The following is a 23,758-nucleotide window of genomic DNA, read 5'->3' on the forward strand; positions in this document are numbered from 1 at the left end:
GAATTAGAACGCAAAACCTTTTCTGGGCATCCTGAATGAATGGACTCTGAAATTTCGCCTGAAAATTACTGGATAACTAGACATTTACAGACACAGAATCAATTTTTCTTTGTTATTAACCAGGTAAGTACATGTATATTCCATAGGCCTAGTGAATAAGTGGAAAAACCCATCACTATCCCGAATTTGGATTCTCAAAATTGCAAAACAACTTTTCCTCTAACGAACAGGTTTTGCCTCCAGCGTTACATGTGAATGAATATGGAGCATGTCAGCTGGGCCAATTTCACGGCGCTGCTAAGCACAAAAATTTGCTTAGCTTAAAAAAAATTCTGGCTTATAAAAGCAGGTTACCAGCCAAAACTCCACGTGATGTATATTGCTAGTGATTAGTATTCAGCTGTTGTTTGCTTAGCATGAAAATAACATGGACTTTTTGGCTGATAACCTGCTTCTATAAAGTATAAGCCAGACTTTTTTTGTGCTAAGCAAATTTGTGTGCTTAGCAGGGCCGTGAAATTGGGCCCAGAGTTACTCAAGCTACTTTTCCTCAAGCTCACGTCACATGCTCAAAATTACAACGAAGTGGCTATCGTTACAGCAGCCGTTGTTTAGCACCCTCTACGATACTTTTTTGATACGCACGCAGGTATAAAGCATAACTTTCAAATTCACTTTTTTCCTTCTAATTTTATATTTTCTTCTCATGTTTTTATAAAAGTTGCAGTACTACCGTAACGATAGAAAATGGGAAATGCGTTGCGGCTGCCGTAACAATAGCCACTGCGAAATTACAAAGCAGGATTAGGCCCCCCATTAGGCATAGACTCTTTCTTGAATGAGTATCATCATATAGTAATGCCAAATACTTTCAGGGTGGGCCCAATCGTTACTTTGGAAATAATGTAGTATTCTGACCTCACTGCAATGGTTGTGTACAAAGTCTATCATGTCTATGGCCATAGACATGATAGACTTTGTACACAACCATATATGGAGAGTCAAGAACATTTTCAAAGTATTTTCTAACAAAATTGGAAATGTTTCATACTCTTCTCAGTCTCAGTCCCAGATTCTTTTCAACATTTTTGCAGTGACTGACCATCATTGAGATTGTGACGAAAAAACGGGCAGCAGGAATCCCCATTCTTTTTGTTACTTTTAGGACCCCGTTCATATGACTTAAGGTTAAAAGATTCACAAAAACAGTTCACTAAATGGCACTCAAAAGTGACATTCTAGCTCCATGATCTGAACAACTGGCATCTTCTCGAATATCAGCAACAGCATGTTTAATATTTGTTGAAAGAGGGCAGGGCTTTGATTTATGAGGGAAATTACTGGGTAAAAGACGACGACAACCACGCTCAAAATGAAGACGGCAACACCAACAGTACCGAACACAATGAAAGCTTGATGCTGATTGGCTAATTAAAAAAACAAACCAAGTTCATTGTTTTCATCAGCCAATCAGCATTGGGCTTTCATTGTCTAGACAGGGACAAAAATGGAACGTACCGCTGGCCAATTTTACAATAACCACTTTAGGCCAAAAAAAAAAAGTCTCCGGTTTCTGGTATGGAGCTTGCCCCAAAAGTGGTGCGGCGACGCGGATTTTTTTTTTTTACCTGTTTTTTTTTTTTTTTTTGGCTTCAAATGTCGGCTGATGACTGCAAATGGTGCCCGACTAAACTTAGTGCAAATATATGGGAGTCCAGAGAGGCCACATAAATCTTATTCTCGATCATAACCCCATCTAAAAACACGTTAAAATTGTGCAGCAGCAGAATTCCAGTCAAACCAGTGAGTTTGGCGGTTTTGACACATCATCTTGTATTGAAAAAAAAACTTTTTCATTTTGCCGACGCGCATGGCTATGGCGACGCGCGCGCATACCAGAAACCGGAGACTTTTTTTTGTTTGGCCTTAAGCATGGCAGGCTCACTTTCAGAAATTGAAAACTTTTTGAATTTTTGAAATCGGGCGACCAGAAGTGGAGATATTTCACTGTTCTGAAGTCCCAAACCAACTCGGTCATGTCGGTCCCAGGTCCATTTAGTCCCAGGTCAAGTTGGTTCCAGGTCAATACTCATTCCCAGGCCAACTCAGTCCCAGGTCAACTTGGTCCCAGGTCAACTTGGTCCGAGGTCAACTCATCAGTCCCAAGTAAACTTGGTCCCAGGTCAACTTGGTCCCAGGTCAACTCGGTCCCAGGTCAACTCGGTCCCATGTCAACTCGGTCCCAGGTCAACTTAGTCCCAGGTCAACTCATCAGTCCCAAGTCAACTCGGTCCCAGGTCAACTCGGTTCCAGGTCAACTCGGTCCAAGGTCAACTCATCAGTCCCAAGTCAACTTGGTCTCAAGTCAGCTCGGTCCAAGGTCAACTCAGTCCGAGGTCAACTCAGTCCCAGGTCAAATCATCAGTCCCAGGTCAACTCATCAGTCCCAAGTCAACTCGGTCCCAGGTCAACTCGGTCCCAGGTCAACACAGTCCCAGGTCAACTCAGTCCCACGTCAACTCAGCCCCAGGTCAACTCGGTCCCAGGTCAACTCATCAGTCCCAAGTCAACTCGGTCCCAGGTCAACTCGGTCCCAGGTCAACACAGTCCCAGGTCAACTCAGTCCCACGTCAACTCAGCCCCAGGTCAACTCGGTCCCAGGTCAACTCAGCCCCAGGTCAACTCGGTCCCAGGTCAACTCAGTCCCAGGTCAATTCAGCCCCAGGTCAACTCAGTCCCAGGTCAACTCAGTCCCAGGTCAACTCAGTCCCAGGTCAACTCGGTCCCAAGTCAATCCCAAGTCAATTCAGTCCTAGTTCAATTGTGCAATTTGAGAAAAAAAACTGCTCTAGCAAGGCACAAGGAGCTAAAAATCAAATTGCGCCACAATAAGGACCGTGCCATGTCAGGGAAAAAATACTTCAGAAAAAACTCATCAGTCCCAAGTCAACTAGGTCCCAGGTCAACTCGGTTCCAGGTCAACTCGGTCCAAGGTCAACTCGGTCCAAGGTCAACTCATCAGTCCCAAGTCAACTTGGTCCCAAGTCAACTCGGTCCAAGGTCAACTCAGTCCCAGGTCAACTCAGTCCCAGGTCAACTCAGTCCCAGGCAGTGGCGTACGCAGGATTTTTTCAAGGGGGGTGTTTCAAAATTGGATGTCGTCATTTTATGACGCTAGAAATGAAGATGGTAAATTGTGTTGGCGCCAGAAATAAAAGATAGTATCAGTGGGCTAAACTTAACGCTAAAATAAAAGTCAGGAGTTTGTGTTGGCGCCAGAAATAAAAGAGGGTATATTTGGACGGGTTAAACTCGAAGGGCCGGGAACCCACGACCATCAGTTATCTTTTTGAGCTAAAGCATAGTAAATCGGGAAAAAAATGTTCTGTGTCTTTAGAGTATATGATGAACATATGAGTAAAGGAGTCAATGTGGGCAGTCCCCCCCCCCCTCAACAGCATTTAAATAAAAACAAAAGAAGAAATTCAAGAACAAAAGTGACACGGGCTGCGGAAGTGCTAGGATCTGTTCTTGTAATTGGCTAAAATTACTCAGCTTCGTCCCCTGGATCTCGTGATTCTCATCCGTTGGGAATCTTTGTGTAAACCGCCCCCACCCCTAAGGCCAAACTTCAGATACAGGATACATATGCGCTCTGGTCACAGGAGCGGATTCAGACTGCCATTTGCCGGGGGGCCTAGAATTATTGTAATGAAGGGTCCAGGACCTGCGAAGCCCTTACGGCGAGGGGTCCAAGGCCCGCTTAACCCTTACTCTCTGAGGGTAGTTTACTGCATGTCAGTTGGTTATGCCAATGCCCTCCAGCTGCAGTTTATTGGAGGATACTTTGATGTAGCAGTGAAGGCTCCAATTGGCAGGAGTTGGAGGCCCTGGAGGGTGCCTGATACTGACCAGCTGGGGGCACTTGATTGTTATCAGAGGACTCTCATTGTTCTCTGTGGCATGTATTGGAGTGCCTGTCCAGTTACCCTTGAAATGACATGGCAGATATTGGAGGGCCATGCAAAAAACATAGGAGATTTTCTTGAGGCACATATTGGCATGCGTTGGAGGGTCTAGTAGGGTAAGGGTTAAGGGCCCCGGAAAATTGGGATTTTAGGTGCTCTGTGGTGCAATCTGAGGCGATTCCTGGCCACTTCCACCGTTTAGAAAACGTTTTAAACATCGACAATTCCATTTAAATTTGTTATTTTTTGTTGTTGTTTATAAAGTTTGTTAGGTACTCAAAGTTGAGAACCATGTTCATATCCGTATTTTTCACAATTTTCTATTTTGGAAAGGGATTTAGGCCACTTGTAGAGCCGTTCACTGCTGAAGGTACAAAATGGTGGGGGCACCGCTAGGGTGAAATTATAGCATAGAAGGAATTTGGCCGGAGGACCAATGCGAGCGCGGAGCGCGAAGCACTTACGGCGTGGGGTCCGGGGCCCGCTTAAGGGCCCCGGGAAATTTTGGATCGTAGATGCTCTGTGGTGCAATCTGAGGCGTTTCCTGGCCACCTTCCCCTGGTTTTTTTAGCAGCAGTTTTTAAAATTATGAGGGGATATTTTGTTTCATTTGTTTCAAATACATATAGGCCTATATACTCTTGCTCCTATGAAGTGTCTTCTGTATTCAAAGCTTAAAGTTGAGAGCATGCACATAATTTGTAATTGTTCCGCGCTCGGTCACATAACTCTCTTTTCCCTCCATATTTTTACATGGCAAAGGGGGGTGTTTAACAGCCAAAACACCCCCCCTGCGTACGCGCCTGGTCCCAGGTCAACTCGGTCCCAGGTCAACTCATCAGTCCCAAGTCAACTCGGTCCCAGGTCAACTCGGTCCCAGGTCAACACAGTCCCAGGTCAACTCAGTCCCACGTCAACTCAGCCCCAGGTCAACTCGGTCCCAGGTCAACTCAGCCCCAGGTCAACTCGGTCCCAGGTCAACTCAGTCCCAGGTCAATTCAGCCCCAGGTCAACTCAGTCCCAGGTCAACTCAGTCCCAGGTCAACTCAGTCCCAGGTCAACTCGGTCCCAAGTCAATCCCAAGTCAATTCAGTCCTAGTTCAATTGTGCAATTTGAGAAAAAAAACTGCTCTAGCAAGGCACAAGGAGCTAAAAATCAAATTGCGCCACAATAAGGACCGTGCCATGTCAGGGAAAAAATACTTTAAATTTAGCCGACCTTTGTTTGCATACATTTAGTTTGTTCCGTAGTGACCGAATTGACTTGGGATCAAGTTGGCTCAGGACCGAGTTGACCTGGGACTGAGTTGACTCTGGACCGAGTTGGCTTGGGAACAAGTTGGCTCAGGACCGAGTTGACCTGGGACTGAGTTGACTCGGGACCGAGTTGACTTGGGAACAAGTTGGCTCAGGACCGAGTTGACCTGGGACTGAGTTGACTCGGGACCGACTTGACTTGGGAACAAGTTGAATGGGACCGAGTTGGTCTGGGACCAAGTTCACCTGCACCCTTTTGGAAGACAATGCTGGTTCCTTTTTTATTGACAAAAATGAAGTATTTGAGCCACATTAAATGGCACAATACCGTGAAAGTGCTTATTAAAAAATCTCCTCAGGTATCATTGTAATCCTATCCAATATTTTTCATTTTAGAAACTGAAAATTGTTGAGTTTTCCCAACTTCATGTATAATATCTCGAGATGGCGAGCGGAGGAAGCAGTAAGGAGATCAAGCAGCTTCTGAAGAACGCCAGAGAGGCAATAAGGAGCAAGGAGTACAAGGAAGCACTCAAACACTGCAAGGTAAGGAACCGAGAGCAATGTTCAACATGGCCTACGGTTGACCTTGCCACATAAATGTGTCCCAAATACTGGACTTCTATCTTCGATCTTCGATCTTTGATCTTTCTATAATTTGATTTTCCTTTCACAATTACTTAAGTGTTACTGGCAATGCATTCAAATATCCCTCCGGGTGGTCTCCCCAAAACTCCCTTTGTAAATGTCGAGGGGTACTTGTGCCAACAAAATCCATACCCCCATAGACAAATACTTCTGTCATTTATTTTACGAACAGGCCGTTTTGAAGCAGGACAAGACCAACTACAACGCCTTGGTGTTTGTCGGGGTAGCCGCAGCAGAGTTGGACCAGCCTGACCAGGCCGTGGCTGCCTACAGGAAAGCCATCGAGACCGATCAACAACAACTTCTGGCTTGGCAGGTGACAAGAATCAAATTCTTCCCTCCCTTTCTCCTATCGTCTTCTAAGATTTTTTTTTTTGGGGGGGATGCCAGGGGAGGGGGGGGGGGGGTTGAAGGAGAGAGGCTGGACCTCAGATGACACTAAAGAGTGCCGAATTTTCCATTTCCTTTGTTTTCCTTTTATTGAGGAGAATGACTACAGCATCAATTTGAAACAGTCTTTTTCTGGTTTGATTATTAAAAAGAAAAAGTACTTGCATGAAGAGTAGGTGGTGCTCTTGATCATTTGTGAAAGCTCTGTCGGAGAACACATTGCCTGCACACAGTGGTTCAAGCACGTATGGCGAAGTATTTATAAGCGTGATCAATTTCATTCTGAGTGTACATTATCATCTGTGCACCAGGTGTATGGCTGCTATGCATTTAGGTCTGTTCTTAACCAGTTTGCGCCGGACGACGTGTATACACGCAAAGTTTTTCGGTATTCGGAACGGATGACGGATAAATACGCAGGGAGCGAGGCCGGAAATATCTGTCAGTGACCCGCTCACAGCGAGCGAGGCCGGAAATCTGAGTGGGCTGCCCGAGGGTGATGGCTTCAACCCACCTGGCTTGAGGTCGAGTGAAAAATCATCCTGAGCCTCGTTCCGTTCTGGTCAAATATTCCCGGCGCAAACTGGTTAAAAAGAAAAAGACAAAATACTTGCATGAAAATTAATATTGCTTGTGACCATTCGTCAAAGCTTCATCCCAGGACATATTGCCTGCACACACTGATCCAAACACACATGGCAAAGTATAAGCATGATCAATTTGTCCTGTTTTTCCCCGCAGGGTTTGGCTGGGTTCTACGAGAAAAGCGGGAACCCGGACCATCGGCCGGAACTCGCCGGCGTTTACAGTCAGCTGAGGGAGCTGTTTCAATCCAAAGACCCCAAAAAGTGGCGCGAGGTGTCGGAGAAACTGGCGCGATTGCAGGATGAACTGGGCGACACAGAGCAGGTGATGAACATGATGAACGATCAGTCCATAATCAAGGGCCACCAATGTTTTTTCAGGAAATTATAAACTGTGGAAAGAAAATCTGTTTCCTAAGTTTTTTATGTAGTGGATGACTGAACAAAGTTTATAAGATGGAATTTGCGTCGGAGTGATGTCAATCAATATTAGGTTTTGCCCTTCACCGACGTATAAACACTGTATACTCAGTGTGTAACCTCCCGAGTGAAAATTGGAAAAAATCACTCGGGTGGGACTCGAACCCAAGACCTCCTGCTTTCTAGTGCAGATGTCTTGCCACTTGACAAAGTTTACTTTTGGACGATAGAGTTGCTGGTCCCAGAGGGCCAGCCTATTCTCCTCTTTGTGCCTATCTGACTGACTGACTGACTGACTGACTCCCGCCTGGGCTTAGTGTGGTTGCAGGCTGGTGAAGAGAGCCTGGCAGTGCTATTGTATAGGATTACCTTGCAACACCATTGAATGGGCTAAATCTGGTCACATGCACAAAAAGACTTCCAGTGAATGGAAGTTTTTCAGTCACGTGAGTTTGGACGGTCGGCGTTCAATTTACGCAGATGTGCACGGAAACACAGGTGTCTTCGAAGTTTCTCCGCATTCTCGCGTACGCGGAGTTGCCATTACAAATACACAGATTCGAAAATGCACATGCGCACCTACGCGGACTTGGTACGCTTCCTGAACTGCCTTTGCCGGTCAAGTGACGTCTCGTGAAAAACCTTCATAGCCATTCAGAATCAATTTTGTGTGCACTGGGACCAGCTTTACTAGGCTTGGCTATATGTTAAAGAAAAATTACTGCGTGTGTGGACCTTATGCATGAGGACGCCATTTTGGTCAACGGTTCCCTGAATGTATTTTATATATTGTGAACTGTTAAATGGGATGGTGCCAGACTATTTAGGACAAGTGTTGCATGCTGCTGCGTTTAGCAGGGTTTCTAGCCAAAATTTCCCTGAGGGTATGGGCTAAAATGGTCCATCAGTAAATGAACTAAGTTTGAAGTCTTTCGTTCCCCCTCTCAAGGCGGTTCAAGTTCTCAAGTCCCTCATCCAATCAGAAGAGAGTGAAGACGCACCAGCGAGTGTGAGACACTGGATTCAGATAGCTGATGCATTGGCCAAAGTGCCTGCATTGGTAGAGGAGTACATCATGCTTGTAAGCAAAGTTCTGTATATTGCATCCAAGTTGATATTAATTCAATATTCATAAATACCTCAGACAGTTTAGCCATTCCTATTGGTCGAGAGCCCGTCACGTGGCCGGTATTAAACGGATGATAAAGACATGGCTAGCTGGTCTTAAACACTTTTCCAGTGTCACAATAAAATGTGGACTCCTAAAAATCCAGTGCCTCTTATCGTTTCATTGGTTGAACGTTCACAATCCTCACGTAGGCATGCGCAACACTACCAGGGAGTTAGAATTTTATAGTTCTAAATTCAAAACGCAACGCGCCAGGTGCGTTCTGCGCGACATCGCATAGAACATGATACGCGCGCGTCAATCTCCATAAAAGGGTTGTTTTCATCTTACTCGCCAGCTGAACACTCCATTATTTTGCAGGAGGGATGATTCAAAAAGCATAAAGTGAATTTGTTGAACAAAATCGGGATGTTTTGAACGAATTATATGATTTTTTTTTACCGAAAAGGTATTTATGAATGGGAATAAATATGTACTCCGTCGGTATTTATCACTCTGTTTAATACCACTTAGAGTCTGGGTGCTGATAATTACCCTCGCCTCCGGCTCGAGTAATTATCAGCACCCAGACTCTAAGTGGTATTAAACAGAGTGATAAAAACCTCCGGAGCACACATTTATTCCCTTATTAGGTTTTGCCCTTCACCGACATTTAACCACTGTATACTCAATGTACGTGTTACCCCCCGAGTGAAAGTGAGAAAAAAAATCACTCGGGTGGGACTCGGATGGGACTGACGACCTCCTGCTTTCTAGTGCAGACGTCGAATACCACTCGACCACCGAGCTTGCCGGGATTGGTTGGCTGGTTCGAATCTGATGTTGATGTTATTGTTGATGTACCCTAACGTGGCGCGGCCCCCAACGTGGCGCACTTTGATTTTTCGCCTGTAGCGCCTACCTAGAGCAAAAGTTTTAACTGAAATTTCACAGAAAGCGACATTTCATCAAGTTCTAAACACTCCCATTCATAAATCGCGAGTTTATTTACCCGTTACAAAGTAAGAAGAAACATTTATTTTGGCGTGATTTTCCGATTTTATTTTCAAGTACAAAGTGAACCCTTTGAAAATGCCCCGAAAAAATACGAAAATAATTTTGTGACAAACATCTGGCTGGGTATGTAAGTAGAGATAATAATGATTTATCAGAATTTATCAAGTTAACAGAAATTCTTAAATGTTAATTTGGAATTTTCCGAGTTTTATTTAAGTGCGCCACGTTAGGGAACACTCCGCGAATTTGTGCCCAATTTCCGGACGCCACCGTTTTTGAATTTCGGATTAAATTTTATGAAACCGAAATTGTTCACAGAGGTTACATAGCACGCATTAATAAGGTAAAAGTACCAGTATTTTACTGCATGAATTTGAGGTTTGTCAACTAAGAGGTTTGGTAACACTACACGAGGAAAGTTGGGTAAGCTTCGAAGTGCGCCACGTTAGGGAACACGACTATATTCCAAAAGCTTGCAGGAGATTCAGTGAGAGAATGGCAGTGACCAACCACATTTTTCAAAGTTATTCATAAAGTTTGTGATTGAAGACCTCAACAGTAAAAACATTTACTTATACTTTCTTATCTAATAAAATATTTACCTGTCTCTCTGCCTTAAAAACAAAAACTCACGATATAAGACTTGCATTTTGCATTTAAAAACACGTTGCCAAAATATTTTCCTAAAATCCTTAATTTGACCCCAAAACCAGGGGTTTTTGCACCAAAAAATTCAGTTTACCGTATTCCATGTTGCTACCACATCACTCACATGAAAGGTCTTTTTATTTATTTGCTTCCTTTCTGGTAATGACACCAAGAATTCCTCAAAAGCGCCCCAGGCACTGTAGCTCGCAAGCCTGAAGAAACCTGTAGAGAGAAGACAGTGAGAAGAAATAACAGTTTTAGAGGTGGGAGGAAAACCCGGGAGAATATTCTGAGGAAAACCCACGGAATCTGGTAGGGACTGAAAACCCAATCCACATGCGGCCAGGGCAGGATTCGAACCCGGGCCACAGCGGTGGAAGGCGAGGAAAGTAACCACTGCGCCAACCTGACTCCCCTTGTTGCCCCCTTTAATTTGATACCACATTTGAGGTTCTGGTGCTTGTACAGGGTGAGTCAAAAAAAGCAAAACCCAAATGTCGGGACTAATGTTTTAGTGAAGTTCTGCATGTAGCACTTTCAAAATCTAGGATATAAAAGCCCAATTCATAAGCTTTCTATTTAGCAAAAGAATCATTCAAATCACTCATATTGTTTGCAAGTTACGAAATTTTAAACACAACCACTGTTTTAAAGTTCTGTCCACTGATCATAAGAAGGTAAGTGTTCTTTCAGCAAAACGAAAACGAATCACATAGGGATGTGTGTGAATTGTTTTCGTTTTGCTGAAAGAATGCACACTTTTTTTGTGATCCGTGGACAGAATTTAAAAACGGTTGTTGTCTTTATAATTCCATAACTTGAAAAGTACATGAGTGATTTGAATGATTCTTGAACTAAAAGAAAGCTTATGAATTGGGCTTTTGTATCCTAGATTTTGAAAGTGCTCCATGTAGAATTTCACTAAAACAATGGGTCCGACATTTGGGTTTCGTTTTTTGAGTCACCCTGTAGTTTGGAAGATTTCATAAATATTTCACCTTTCAGCCTTTTCCACTTTTGCGTGGAATTGCCCTTATGCGTTTTAATTTTGGATTTATAGTTGGAGAGAGCTTACAAGATTATTCTGGAGTCCGGAGAGGACAGACAGCAGCACTTTGGTAACTACATCAAGTTCTTGTCGAAGGTTAGTTAGTTAGTCTCTAAATCTCATTAGTTATGGGAGACAACATGTACATGTATGTGAATGACTTCAATGGTCTGTAGATTCAGAAAAAAAAATCATTTTTATTTTTAAGCTTTTAAAATGGGAAGGAAAACAGATATAAGTGGCTCATTCTATAAATTTAGGGTCCAAAAGTGTGATATTTTTCCTGTCCCTATTACCTTGGTACTTTGTAATTTACCATTCAAGTATCATGAAGAATGACTTCAAGCTAAGAAGGACTTAAAATGACTTTTTATTTGTTGGGTAGTTGGTTTGCTAGTCATAATCACTCTTGGAGGTTGACTGCATTAAGGAGTGCATCAGAATTATGAAATAATAAAAGTAGAGGTCAGATGTAACAGGGACAGGAAAAAAAAGTTTGAATAAGTGGCAATCGTCATCAAACACTTTAACTGCTAAGCCACAACAGTCTACATGCATATTCTACCCAAACGTTGCGTCACTATCAGCCTTTTGAAAAACTTGCACGTTTGCTTCTCTCCCACTCCCCCCCCCCATCCCCCAACCCAAGAAAGAAATTGTAACGCTAGCAGACACTTCTTTTGTTTGACTTCCTTCTCAGTGCAATGACGTCAGTGATGATCGTGTCCGAACAGAATGCCTCAGGATGCACGAACTATTCCCCTCAGATACCTACCCTCTGACAATCCTGGCGGGGATATATCTGAAGTGCAAACCAGGTAAGTTTTGCTCCAACAAAAAAAAAAATAATAACATAAATCAGTCAATGATTACTCGGAGTTACAAAACCAGGAAATGCAATTATCCAAGTGAAACTGGGAATATTTGTCTTTTGAGGCAAAGATTCCAATTTTGGAGATGGATTAACCATATTGTTGTGGAATTACGGGTGACGACCAGCAAAATAAATTCCCATAGGCACCAATGCTAAATACCCCCACTTCAAAAAAATTGGGAAACAACTCACAACCACAGACAAATTCTTAAAAATCTGAAAAAGCCTTACCTTCCAAGTAGTAATCACAAGGTTTTGATTCACGTTTAAACAGCACTCCCAGCGTCTAGCCCCAAAAGTAGAGAAAGAAATCACTGTACATTTCCAAACGTAGGCCAGTGTACCACCTTGATTTTTGATCCATGCTCGTTGCTCGATTATACATGTACTGCATGTTCATAGACAGGTTCCTGTCGCCAAAAATACATTCGGCAGAACGGACAAACAAAATTTACAAAGGCAGCAAACATTGTTTGGAACAAGATATAAAATAACGGTTTTTGCTAAGTTTGGGAATGTGATTTCTCCTTCCTTATGTATGTAATTTTAGTGTGATTTGGTTGATTTCAAAGTCCAAAGTTAAGTTTGATAACTTAACCTGGGTAAATTTTGATGAGTTTTGTGCAGTAAAGCTGCATAGCGACATTTCATTTGAGCACTTTCTTGTCCGAATACTGTGTCTGAATTTATGGGTGCACCATAATGGGTGCGCGCTGTAAAGGACGCCCCCACATGTTTGGATTTTTTTCCGCTTGCCTGTGGACCCAAAAAATCTGTAATTCAAGTTTGAAAAAAAAAATCAGCCTAATGGTAATGAATGGGCTGAAATCCGGCCCACTGTGTAGGCCACGCAAAGACTTCCAGTGAATAGCCAACCTGAATCGATACAATAGAATTTTGTGCCAATTAGGATCAGCTTTACTGGGCTTGCCCCGCCGTATTTTTTTGGTCAGAATGCCTCGACGAAGTAGCGGAGTCCGTGTATACCAAACTACACAGTCTGGACGAGACATCCTCCTCAGCATTCCTGGGAATAGGACAAACCAGCCTGGCCCGCAGGAATTATCTACTTGCAAGAGACAAGCTTCAAGAAGGCAAGTACCCCCTCAACGGTTACAAAAAGAGAGTTGGGAGGAACACTGAAGTAAAACACGGGCACCCATAAAAGAAACCCAACCCCAAAATTCAAATCCTGGAAGATGTCCGAAGGTTTATGGTGTAAACTGTAACTTTCACATGCGCCATCTGTTGTGCGTTAAAAAACACATAGAGGTGAAATTTTTTTTGGTTTTCCATGTAGCCTGGTTTTCATTTTTAGAAATTCCCCCAAACTGGCATTCAAAACCTCTCTTTTTCATTGTCTGAGAAGTTACTAAGTAGCTTGTAAAGTTGGTTACGGGTACCTGATCCCGTATTCTGGAACTGGTTTCTGTCATCAGCGGTTGGGTACTCGGGTACCCGATTCCAATGCGCACCCCAATTCAAATTTGAAGATATTTGTGAAGCGATCAAGCTAAACGAGTCGTTTGTCGACCCTGGTCATTTTTTTAAACAGATTTGAAAAGAGCACAATCTCAGCATTACTGCTGTGAAAACTGCATGCTGATACCATCTTTAGTTAACAAATTATGGAAGTCGGAACACCAATAGATGTGATGAAGTGATGTGATGAAGTGGCCCTTTTTTGGCCTGTATCTCCAAATGAAAGTTCCCAACAAACGACTCATTTAGCTTGATAGCATCACATTTGTTAAATACATGTACTGTGAAGATTGATCGCATCACATTTGTTTAAAACATGTACTGCGCAGATTACCCATCCACTGGGACTTCAACATCACGTTTTACTAACCGGCTAATTGAGAATCATGTCCCAAATGCTGATGTTGGGATTGTACACGAAAGGGAGGAATTCAAACTACGAAACAGCAACTTTTGAATAGGCAACTCGAGCATTAGAATCCACTTAAAAAGCCTAAACGAACAAATATAAGCAGTTTTAAATCTTCGCTTTAGGTCTTAATGGAAGCAGAAACAATGTACACGGCTGGCTGTATCTCGCCATGGCCCAGCTTGGTCTCCATGACAACCGGGCAGCAGTGGAGTCATCAAAGGAAGGTGAGTAATTGAAAATTAAAATTAAAAAACAAAAATTGGATGAACATCCTTTCTTTGTGATATAACGACAAAGAATATTTTTGCTGGTCGCGGAGTGCCAGCCTAATGTTCTCTTTGTACCTATCTCACTGACTGTCTGACTGACTGTCTCTCACTTGCAAGCTGGGCAGTGCTCTTGTATAGGATTACCCTGTGGCACCAATGAATGGGCTAAATCCAGCCAGTTCTTGTTCTTGGTTGGTTCTCCTGAATACTGCACGTGGGAGTTTATACAGGAGACCAGAAACACCGGGGCAAACCCCTTCTCTTAATAGCGACAAGTGTTACTGGGTTCTTTTGCGTGCATTGGATTACACAACACACGGGACCTACGGCTTTACGTCCCATCCAAAGGACGAAGCAATAATGGTTAAGTGCCTTGCTTAAGGGCACAAGTGTCCACCAAGCGGGCTCGATCCCATGTCACTGTTGCCTCTAAAACACCAGAGCATGAGTCCGGTGCTCTGATCTTAACCGTTAGGCCATGACACTCCTTTGTTTAAGACCAAACGCATAAAAAGACGTACAAGTGAATATCCATTTTTGAATCAATTAAAAAGAAATTTCTGCACTCTCGGACCAGCTCTACTAGACTTCTCTCGTCTTTCTTGTGTATTCCTCAATGTTTTATCTGCACTTTTGTTCTGCACGAAGGGCTTAAAGTACTGACCGTTAGCAAGCAGCTGGCAGCCTCGCAACTAAAGAGGGCGCTTTTGACAGTTCAGGCTGATGCGCTACTAGACGCAGGAACCCGTAGTCAGGCGCAGAAGGCGTTGCAGATCTACCAAAAAGTGAGTCTGATTTCTTTTCATTCTAATTGCCCTTTTTTTTAAAACATATTTTGCCTGCAACAACTAGAAATGAGCCAATTTTGTCACATATGTAAACTTTTCCATTTAATATTCTACAAATGTTGAATGTAACTTATTTGCATCTATTTTGCTTTTTAATGTTTCATTATTTTGGCTGACAATTCTAAGGCGAAGTAAAAAAAAAAACAAGTTTCTCGTGCCCGCCCGCTTCCTTTTTGGAGGCCGCCTGGATTTTTTTATTATTTTTTATTTTTGAAAAATGTAGTAGAAACACACCGAAAAAGTCTACAAATTCATCGGAAAATAAATACCAATACCAATACAACTGTAAATGACACTGTGAATATGTTCAGTTCTCTTGTCCAACTTGTCTTTCATCTTTAAAAGTGTCTTTGAACAGTGGAACACCAACGGTTGCAGGAAATTTTGAAAAGGCGGTCATCTTGAAAAAAATAAAAAGCCCCGCTTCCTCCGTTTTTTCAAAAACCCCGGACGAGAAACTTTTTTTTTTTTTACTCGGCCTAATATGAATTCTATATATATATATATATTTAAAATAAGCAACAAAGTGGAAATTACTAGGTGCATTATAAGAAATTGAGTGGAGCGGGGTTTGAACCTGCGACCTCCGGATTGCCGTTCCGGTGCTCTACCAACTGAGCTATCTAGCCCTATGTTGGAGTTCCCTATTTTGTCAATGTCTTTGTTCATAATAAGGATCCGCCACGTACTGGTAGGGCTGGATAGCTCAGTTGGTAGAGCACCGGGACGGCAATCTGGCGGTTGTAGGTTCAAACCCCGTTCCAGTTGATTTTTCTTTGTTCAACTTTAAAACTATGAATTCTTTGTGAGTGTTGTAAAGAATGAAATGAAGGATTTACTTTTTCAAGGGTCACTATACATGTTTGTTCAGTTTAGTGCAGGTACTTATTTTATCAATGTTTACACGCAGTGTCCCTTTAAACTATGGAAGGCCAACGTTGCAAAAATAAAGAATAGTTATCAATGCTTCAATACATATCATTAGGTTGTTGAAACTACATGTACAAACTAAATACAAACAAATGCTACTAAAGACTTAATAAAAACGCCTCTTCCTTACACTACGAGGGTGGTTATATCAAATATTTGGCAAAATCTGTTGCCAATCACGGCTTTAATTTATTCCCTAATGGCAGCCCATACAAAATGGCACTCAATATTTACAAATGAGAAAAAAAGTCTATTGGTCATAAGTGTAGGTACAGTGGAACGTCGTTCTACCAAACACCGCTATACCCAACATCCGGCTACACCAAACATTGTCCTTGGCTCCCCATTTTTGTGTGCAAAACATACCAAACATTGTTGTTGAAAAATGTCAACAACACTTTTTTTATGCTGATTAACTTTGGTCATGCTTTGGTCAAGGTGAATTTCACATGCGGTAATACCATAAAACATTTGCTCCACAAAAGTCATCAATACTTGCCCTCCAAAATAACAAACATGTGCGTTAATTAAAGATTTAACAGATTTAACAGATGATACTAATTAAAATGAAGGAAAATTTAATTCCAGTACCTCACTACTTGCGATGGGAAAACAGCCAACACGGCCTAAAGTTTATTAAAGATATAGTCCATCATTTGTAATTTGTGCATTTTGTTCGTTTGAAGCAATAAAAGTATTCAAAATCTAATGAAGGATACTGAACAATTAACCTGATGAAGTTTCAGCTCAGCTTCAGCTGTATATTTTGAGAAAAACAGCATTCTAGGATCTCAATTTCAAATCAAAAGTTGCTGAATCATGTTTTGAATTGTTTTGAATTGCAGCTATACGCGATGTCGCGCACTGATCCGACGAATTATAGCAACCGCGTGCGCCTGTGCGTCGTGCCAATGCTTGCGCGCACTGCGCCGAATAACAAAACGAACTACTAATTTAAAGTTTCCTACGGTGCGTCTTAAGATGCACCATTGGAAAGGCCTTCTTTCGTTGATTACTTCAAAATGATAGCTTGCCAGAAAGATTAATTTCACAGGGAGTTTAGTCCACTTACTATCTTTCAATCAAGTATGTTTTTCAACAATAATACGCCAGTTACTTTTTCGGATGGCTGCAAATGATGGACTATAGCTTTAAAATACAAAATCTACATGTATTATATTTGAAAAGAAACTTGGTGTGCATGCATCTAGAATATTTGAAAGTACCTTTCAGGGTGATTGTTCATGCACATTTGGAATACCATGGCCGTGAAAAAACCAAAGCATTGCCTTTAAAAATTGTACATCATAATTTCCTTTTAAAAATTGCCAATACAGTAACTCTGTTTTTAACCCACCCCCCCCCCCTAAAATGACAACAAACATCTCTAAAGTTGAAACAGAAATATTAAAAAAAAACCTGTTTTTTCAAACATGGTTGAAATTAAAAATCTGAAGAGATTGGAACTGAAAAGGGAACTGTTTGCTTTTATGACAAACACAATCAGCACTTATTGTCACAAAGCCCGTCAGTGAGGCCCCGACAAGACAGATCGGGATGTGCATAGCGCATGTGTTGCTTTCCAAAGCGGGGCATGATGATGTGTTGTTTTCCGAAGCGCATGCGGGGAATTTTTTTAGTTCGCCAGCGATTCCAATACAATGTGAGTATTCCTCAATGTTATTATCAATTATTACAGTATATTTGTTTGTTTGTATAAAAAATGATAGTGCCTGCTTCAAATTGTGTTGTACCATGTGGAAATTGCAATCACTGATGTGACTGTCGGACGTCAGAACACATGCATTTTGTGTTTCAGTTTACGTTACAATTTGTCTTGCTGCCGATCTGCTGATGGTTTTTTGGTTCTTTAAAAACTTTAAAATTTCCATTTAAAAATTGCCCATAGAGTCACTCTGTTTTTAAACCCCCAAATGAAAATTAACACCTCTAAAGTTGAAACAGAAATGTAATATATTTTATACATGTATCAAGACAATTTTGAAATGAGCATGTACATCTCACAGTAATGTTTCTGCAGGTTTGGTATTATTGCAGTCACAAAAGTAATATCCTCAATTGTTCTGAACTTGGTCTTAACGTTCCTGAAATATTCCGACAGATATTTAGAGTTATTTTTTTTTTCATGCAAGGACCCTTCTGAAAATGAAAATGGCCTTACCTCTGTCGAAACCAAAATCTGATCTGCTTTCATTTGACTGTTGAAAATCCAAAGTTTTATCAATGTACACTTATATGGGCTCCATGCACAAGTACACTTTTATCAGTTACGAAGAAAGTGTTGGGAGAGACCAGTGGGAGGGACTCTATCATGCATTGACGATGGCGCCTGATGATCCCGTGAAAATGTTAGTGTACCTATACAGAATATTAAAGAAGTGGTGCGTAGTTCGTGCAGTACGTGCAGGAAACAGTGTACTCACAAAATGTGGAGCACTTGCGAGTGCTCGAAAGTGGCATTAAACTATTCATGCATGGAGTCCAGTGGATATCTTAAATCTTGTCGGCCTGCAAACGTTGCTCGTACATTTCTTGATAGAACGGCATGCTGAAGCTGACACAGCGCTCAATATCTGGGGTGACTCTTGATTCTACAGGCCTTGCGGTAGCCTGTTTCTCCAACTCTGGGCGGTGGAAGCTAGTGCTGTTCCGGAAGTTTTTATAGGCCTCAGAGTGTTGAATGATATTTTTAAACGCGATGCCAACAGTCCAAGAGTCCAGGACGTCTGTGCCTTTGTCCCAGGTCAGGAGGGACTCAGTGTATGGGATCCCCAGCTTGGCACACATCGCTGAAACGATGGCTGCTGGATTCTGGACAAGATCGTCAGCATCTATGATAACTGGATCGACATCCAGCTTCTTCTCCTTGACGTATTGGTACAGATCGTAGGCCTCCTTGAAGGACATCCCAGGGGGCAGCAGGTGCGGGGGTTGCTGATCAAAGATAAACTCATCCAGAGTTTCCGGAACCTCAGCTGAGAACTGCTTTGAAACCTCATAGGTGAGCTTCTTCCAGGAGGGGAAGACCTTACTTGGATGTCGCAGCAGGAAGACATGGCGGTAACCCTCCGGGAGGCAATCATACTTTTGGTTGAGACAGTAAACAATCTCCTTGGAGATGATGACCTGTTCGCCAGGGTAATCCTGCTGGAGGGTCTCCTTGATCCACTCGTAGGTACAGATAGAGCTCGGGAAGGCGTATCCCTTGCCCTGTCCTGCCTGGCTAGCTTGAGGCTCCTCTCCGGTCGGACTCTGATCCAGTCGGTCAGGCCCAAATAGATATGCAATACTGTACAACTCATCAAAGATCTTGGCATTTGGGAGGCTGCTCAAGCACTTGAGGAGAGCTGTGGAGCATGTGCGGGGCGACGCCCAGATGATAATTTTAACAGGACCGCCCATCTTTGTATCAAGTATACGGACGTTCAAGAGTGTTTTTTAATAATTGCTGCTGTCTTAATCCTAACGCTCTAGGGTATTTTGGCTAGAAATCGTGCAAGACGCAACAACATGCGACACTTGCCAAAGTGACTAGCCTGCCCAGTGTCCTTATAGAATCTAGTCTGTGGTCGTCAACTGTACAGCAGGATACAACAGTGGAATTCTTCAATGGAACTTTTTCTCATTGTCCCAGACTTGGCTGATCCATTAGTTCAAAATTCCCAAGGCCCAAATGGCTCATAGTCTGTGCTCACCTACTGTACAGCAGAACTCAACAATGGCATTGTTCAATGGGACAATGGCATTGTTCAATGTTTGGCTCTGTTCCAACAAGCATGACAATGATGAAATAATGGCATTGTTCAATGGGACAATGGCATTGTTCAATGTTTGGCTCTGTTCCAACAAGCATGACAATGATGAAATAATGGATCTCCACTGAATGCATGTACAATGGATGTCCTGTAAATGCAGTGTACTCACGCACACCCAGCTCTACGCTTTCATTGAATTTTTGAGCGACAGACTACCGTTAGGGTATTTTTGTCGGCGGCGGGTCACGTGTGTGTGAACAATTTGACAAGCCACGCGCCTGGCACAATTGACGCCAATGCTTAATCTATCATTTAATGGACAATTTAAGATTATATCTCTCACGATTGATTTTTTAGCGATTTTTGAAGAACAAAAAGTCTTTTCGTTGTAACTTCCCGTCTGATGACGTCATCGGCTTCAAACTTCACACATGTGTTGTTTGCATGAAGGTCATCATATATATCAATTTCCAAAAGATTACAGTCTCAAACTTCGCCACAGACATCTATTCAAAATGCATTTTGGACATTTTTCAACCTGCCGCTAGAGGGCGCTCTAATATTCCATGACGTCATCGGTCACAGTTTCGAAATCAATCTCCCATTGACCCAGTGTTTGTGCACTGGTGTTGACCACTCAATGCAGCAAGGTCACACAGACCTTTACAACCGATGCACTGTGTTATGTTTTGCAGGTTCAGAATTAATGTACAGGGTTATCAGCTATTGTTTGGCCAGGCCTGCCAGAATTGTTCGGAGGGTCAATAATTTGCTGGGTCATTTTTTTTTTTTTGTAGAGCGTATTTACGTGTTTCAAAGCAAGGCACTGTTTAATAAACAAACACGTTACCATACATGTGATTTGACAATCACTCAGAACACACAAAAACTCCAGAACCGAAAGGTATATATATGCACAGTGAGAGGAAGAAGAATCCAATGGACGCATGTCAATATTGGAGCTCTGAAAATGTAATTTTGCACATGCAGTATCATGACCAAAAAATCTTGTCCAGATTTCATTGTACTTTATGGCCATGTTCAGACACCGTGTTAGCTAAAACGGTAAAAGTTAAAACGGTCGCTCACCACGGGGGGCCTGTCGTAAAAATAAAACTACCGAGCGTCCAGACATCGTTTTAAGTATAGCAAGTTCAACTCGAAGCAGTTTATCTCAGTTTCTAAGGTCACGTAGAACATCCGTCGCGGCAAAAACTGCGCGCTAAAAAGAGCCTTCACTCTTCCATTTTGACAGTTCGCTACACGTGGTCTGAGGGTACACACCTGTAAATCGATCCGCCAAGCTCATGAATAAAAGTTATACCCTCAAAATATTCTATATTAGAGAGTTCTGAGCGCCGTAAAATTGGGGAATTGAAGGGATATGGTAGTGAACCTCTGGCCCGGACTTGGGGCTTCCAATTCTGAGCATTTTGGATGCTATTGGGCTCGAAAGTGGCGCTATTTTGCCATGTTGTGGAGGGATCGTTTTTCAAGATGGCTACTTTTCCGCTTTGGGGAAAATAGGGGTCGTCTTCTTTGCGTGAAAATATCTCGAAAAGTCAATGGTCAACCCACCATAAATTGAAAAGAAAATGAAAGATGACACATTGATCATCATTTTTCTGTGCAGCTTGAATACCTGTGAGAGTTTTGAGTATTTTTAAAAGAATTTTGAAGTACGGGCATTTAGCACTAGTGTCTATGGGAGTTTATTTGCAGGTATGCACCCTATAAAGAATCACAAAGATGGCCGTTTCGCGCATGCGCTGTGCCGCGGCAGTGGTCTTTTCAGTGGGCGGAACCTACGGGGAGGGGGAAAAAATGTTTTAAAGGTATCAACAAGGGTTTTTTGCCGTAACGGATGCTTCCAAATCATAAGGGAGCAGTAGGCTATCACCCGATTACAACAATTGATACTTGAAAAAGGGGGGGGGGGGGCATTTTGAGCTTAAAAGTAGCTGGAACTCAATTTATTGTCGCTGGGGGCGCTCTACAGCTTAGCAGGGGCAAAACAATCACTATTTTCGGGCTTAATATCTTCCTCGGATAATATTTTTCTTTCATTTTTTTTTTCAAAATATTGACTTTGGAGATATTCTGCTTGTCCTGAATGTGATTTTGTGTTAAAATTTAAAAGTTGCCTGCTATTATAGGGTACACACCTGTAAATCGATCCGCCAAGCTCATGAATAAAAGTTATACCCTCAAAATATTCTATATTAGAGAGTTCTGAGCGCCGTAAAATTGGGGAATTGAAGGGATATGGTAGTGAACCTCTGGCCCGGACTTGGGGCTTCCAATTCTGAGCATTTTGGATGCTATTGGGCTCGAAAGTGGCGCTATTTTGCCATGTTGTGGAGGGATCGTTTTTCAAGATGGCTACTTTTCCGCTTTGGGGAAAATAGGGGTCGTCTTCTTTGCGTGAAAATATCTCGAAAAGTCAATGGTCAACCCACCATAAATTGAAAAGAAAATGAAAGATGACACATTGATCATCATTTTTCTGTGCAGCTTGAATACCTGTGAGAGTTTTGAGTATTTTTAAAAGAATTTTGAAGTACGGGCATTTAGCACTAGTGTCTATGGGAGTTTATTTGCAGGTATGCACCCCAGAGCCCCTCACCGTGTGATGTGTGTTGCCATGCCGTGTTTGACGTCGCAGCCTTGGCCGGTCATGTTGCGTGGCACGCCAGTAAACATGACGACAGTCACTTGTCCACCACGGCAACTTCCCCATTTTTTTGAAGTATCGTACATCGGCTTTACATATACATCATTTGTGTTTACATTTTGGGGGCTATTTTCTGTACCTTTCGTGGTGCAAAGAGACATAAAAAATGTTCTGAAAAGTTGTTCGAAAACCAGTGTTCGAAACAAGACGTCATTGAACAGATTTTACTCAAGGTTTATTGCATCAACTTGCCCGCACAGCATGTCAGTCACGTGAAAATACACGTAATATTAATGTTGCAATATTGACCAATCAACACTAAGGTTTTCCTGGTAGTTGAATATATTAGTGTATTATGATAATTATGCTCTGGTTAGCGGTTGTTGCGTTGGCATCTACGCGTTTGTCATCGCATCGTGTGTGCGAGTGAGTGTTGTGCCCATTCTTGAAAATCACGCATTCTCGAGAATGGGCATGCACATTCTTGAGAATGTGCAACTGGATCCTTGCTCAATCTTGGCAAAAAATAACTCTTCCAGATTGAGCGCACATTCTCGAGAATGCGCGACAAGATAACGGTCTTGTCGATGCCGAGCACCGGCTGCGCTTGGCAAGTCTAGCTGAATCCTCGTTCACTGATTCTCAATAATTATACTGTTGCAACGCAAGGCGCTGAAAAGTAGAGTGGATATGATAAGTAAAGGCGTTTTAATATGGGGGGGGGGGGGACCGGGAAAATATAAGAGACATAATAATACTAGTGCAAAGAATTCTGATTTTTGGGATAATAAAAGCGGGGGGGGGGGGACGTAAGAATGAAGAATGAGAATGAATACTGCGACATCCCATAGTGCTAATGCTATTTCCCATTTAAATTGCCACCAAGTTATTGTTCACATCCCACCATAACGTCGCAGAGCTGGATTCTATCTAGTCAAAAGAGCAATTTTGGCAGCTTCTGGACATCGTTTTTTTTCGTGGCACGCATATGATACATGCAGGGACTTGTAACTTGTCTAGCCTAAACAAAGCACTTCCCAGACTAGTTCCCAGTCCTCCGTTATTACAAAACTTCCCATAGTGGGCAGAAAAAAGCAATAATAACAGGTTTAATTTGATTCAAATTATCGTAGTTATACGAGTACAGAAGCATAGCACATTTTCTTTCCTCTTTATATGAATTGTTTCCCTTTTAACCGCTATACAATTCATTTAACATGATTATGTCGTGCAATGTTTGTTAAGATTGGGCAAAATTCATAAATTGTGCACGTGATATTCCCACCCAATCTTAAGAATGAGCGCTCATTCTTAAGAACGCGTGCTCGTTCTTAAGAATGGGCGCTCATTCTTAAGAATGCGCGCCCATTCTCGAGAATGTGCATGCCCATTCTCGAGAATGCGT

The 23,758-nt window shown here is 42.3% G+C and overlaps 2 protein-coding genes across 2 annotated transcripts; one reads left to right on the top strand and one right to left on the bottom strand.

The window, feature by feature from the left end:
* Positions 1 to 3: 3 nt before the first annotated feature.
* LOC119745132 (tetratricopeptide repeat protein 37-like) lies at positions 4 to 15,108 on the top strand. Its single transcript, XM_038221356.1, has 11 exons — positions 4 to 123; positions 5,622 to 5,771; positions 6,046 to 6,189; positions 7,005 to 7,172; positions 8,217 to 8,348; positions 11,101 to 11,184; positions 11,789 to 11,906; positions 12,916 to 13,056; positions 13,979 to 14,080; positions 14,774 to 14,910; positions 15,100 to 15,108. The coding sequence occupies exons 2-11, from the start codon at positions 5,670 to 5,672 to the stop codon at positions 15,106 to 15,108; spliced, it is 1,137 nt and encodes a 378-aa protein (XP_038077284.1). The 5' UTR covers positions 4 to 123; positions 5,622 to 5,669.
* Positions 15,109 to 17,258: 2,150 nt separating this feature from the next.
* On the bottom strand, positions 17,259 to 19,901 carry LOC119745853. The gene has a single exon (XM_038222487.1). The coding sequence runs from the start codon at positions 19,324 to 19,326 to the stop codon at positions 18,418 to 18,420; it is 909 nt and encodes a 302-aa protein (XP_038078415.1). The 5' UTR covers positions 19,327 to 19,901; the 3' UTR covers positions 17,259 to 18,417.
* Positions 19,902 to 23,758: the final 3,857 nt, after the last annotated feature.

This window comes from Patiria miniata, unplaced genomic scaffold (assembly GCF_015706575.1).
Source record: "Patiria miniata isolate m_02_andy unplaced genomic scaffold, ASM1570657v1 HiC_scaffold_7, whole genome shotgun sequence".
Classification (NCBI taxonomy): domain Eukaryota; kingdom Metazoa; phylum Echinodermata; class Asteroidea; order Valvatida; family Asterinidae; genus Patiria; species Patiria miniata.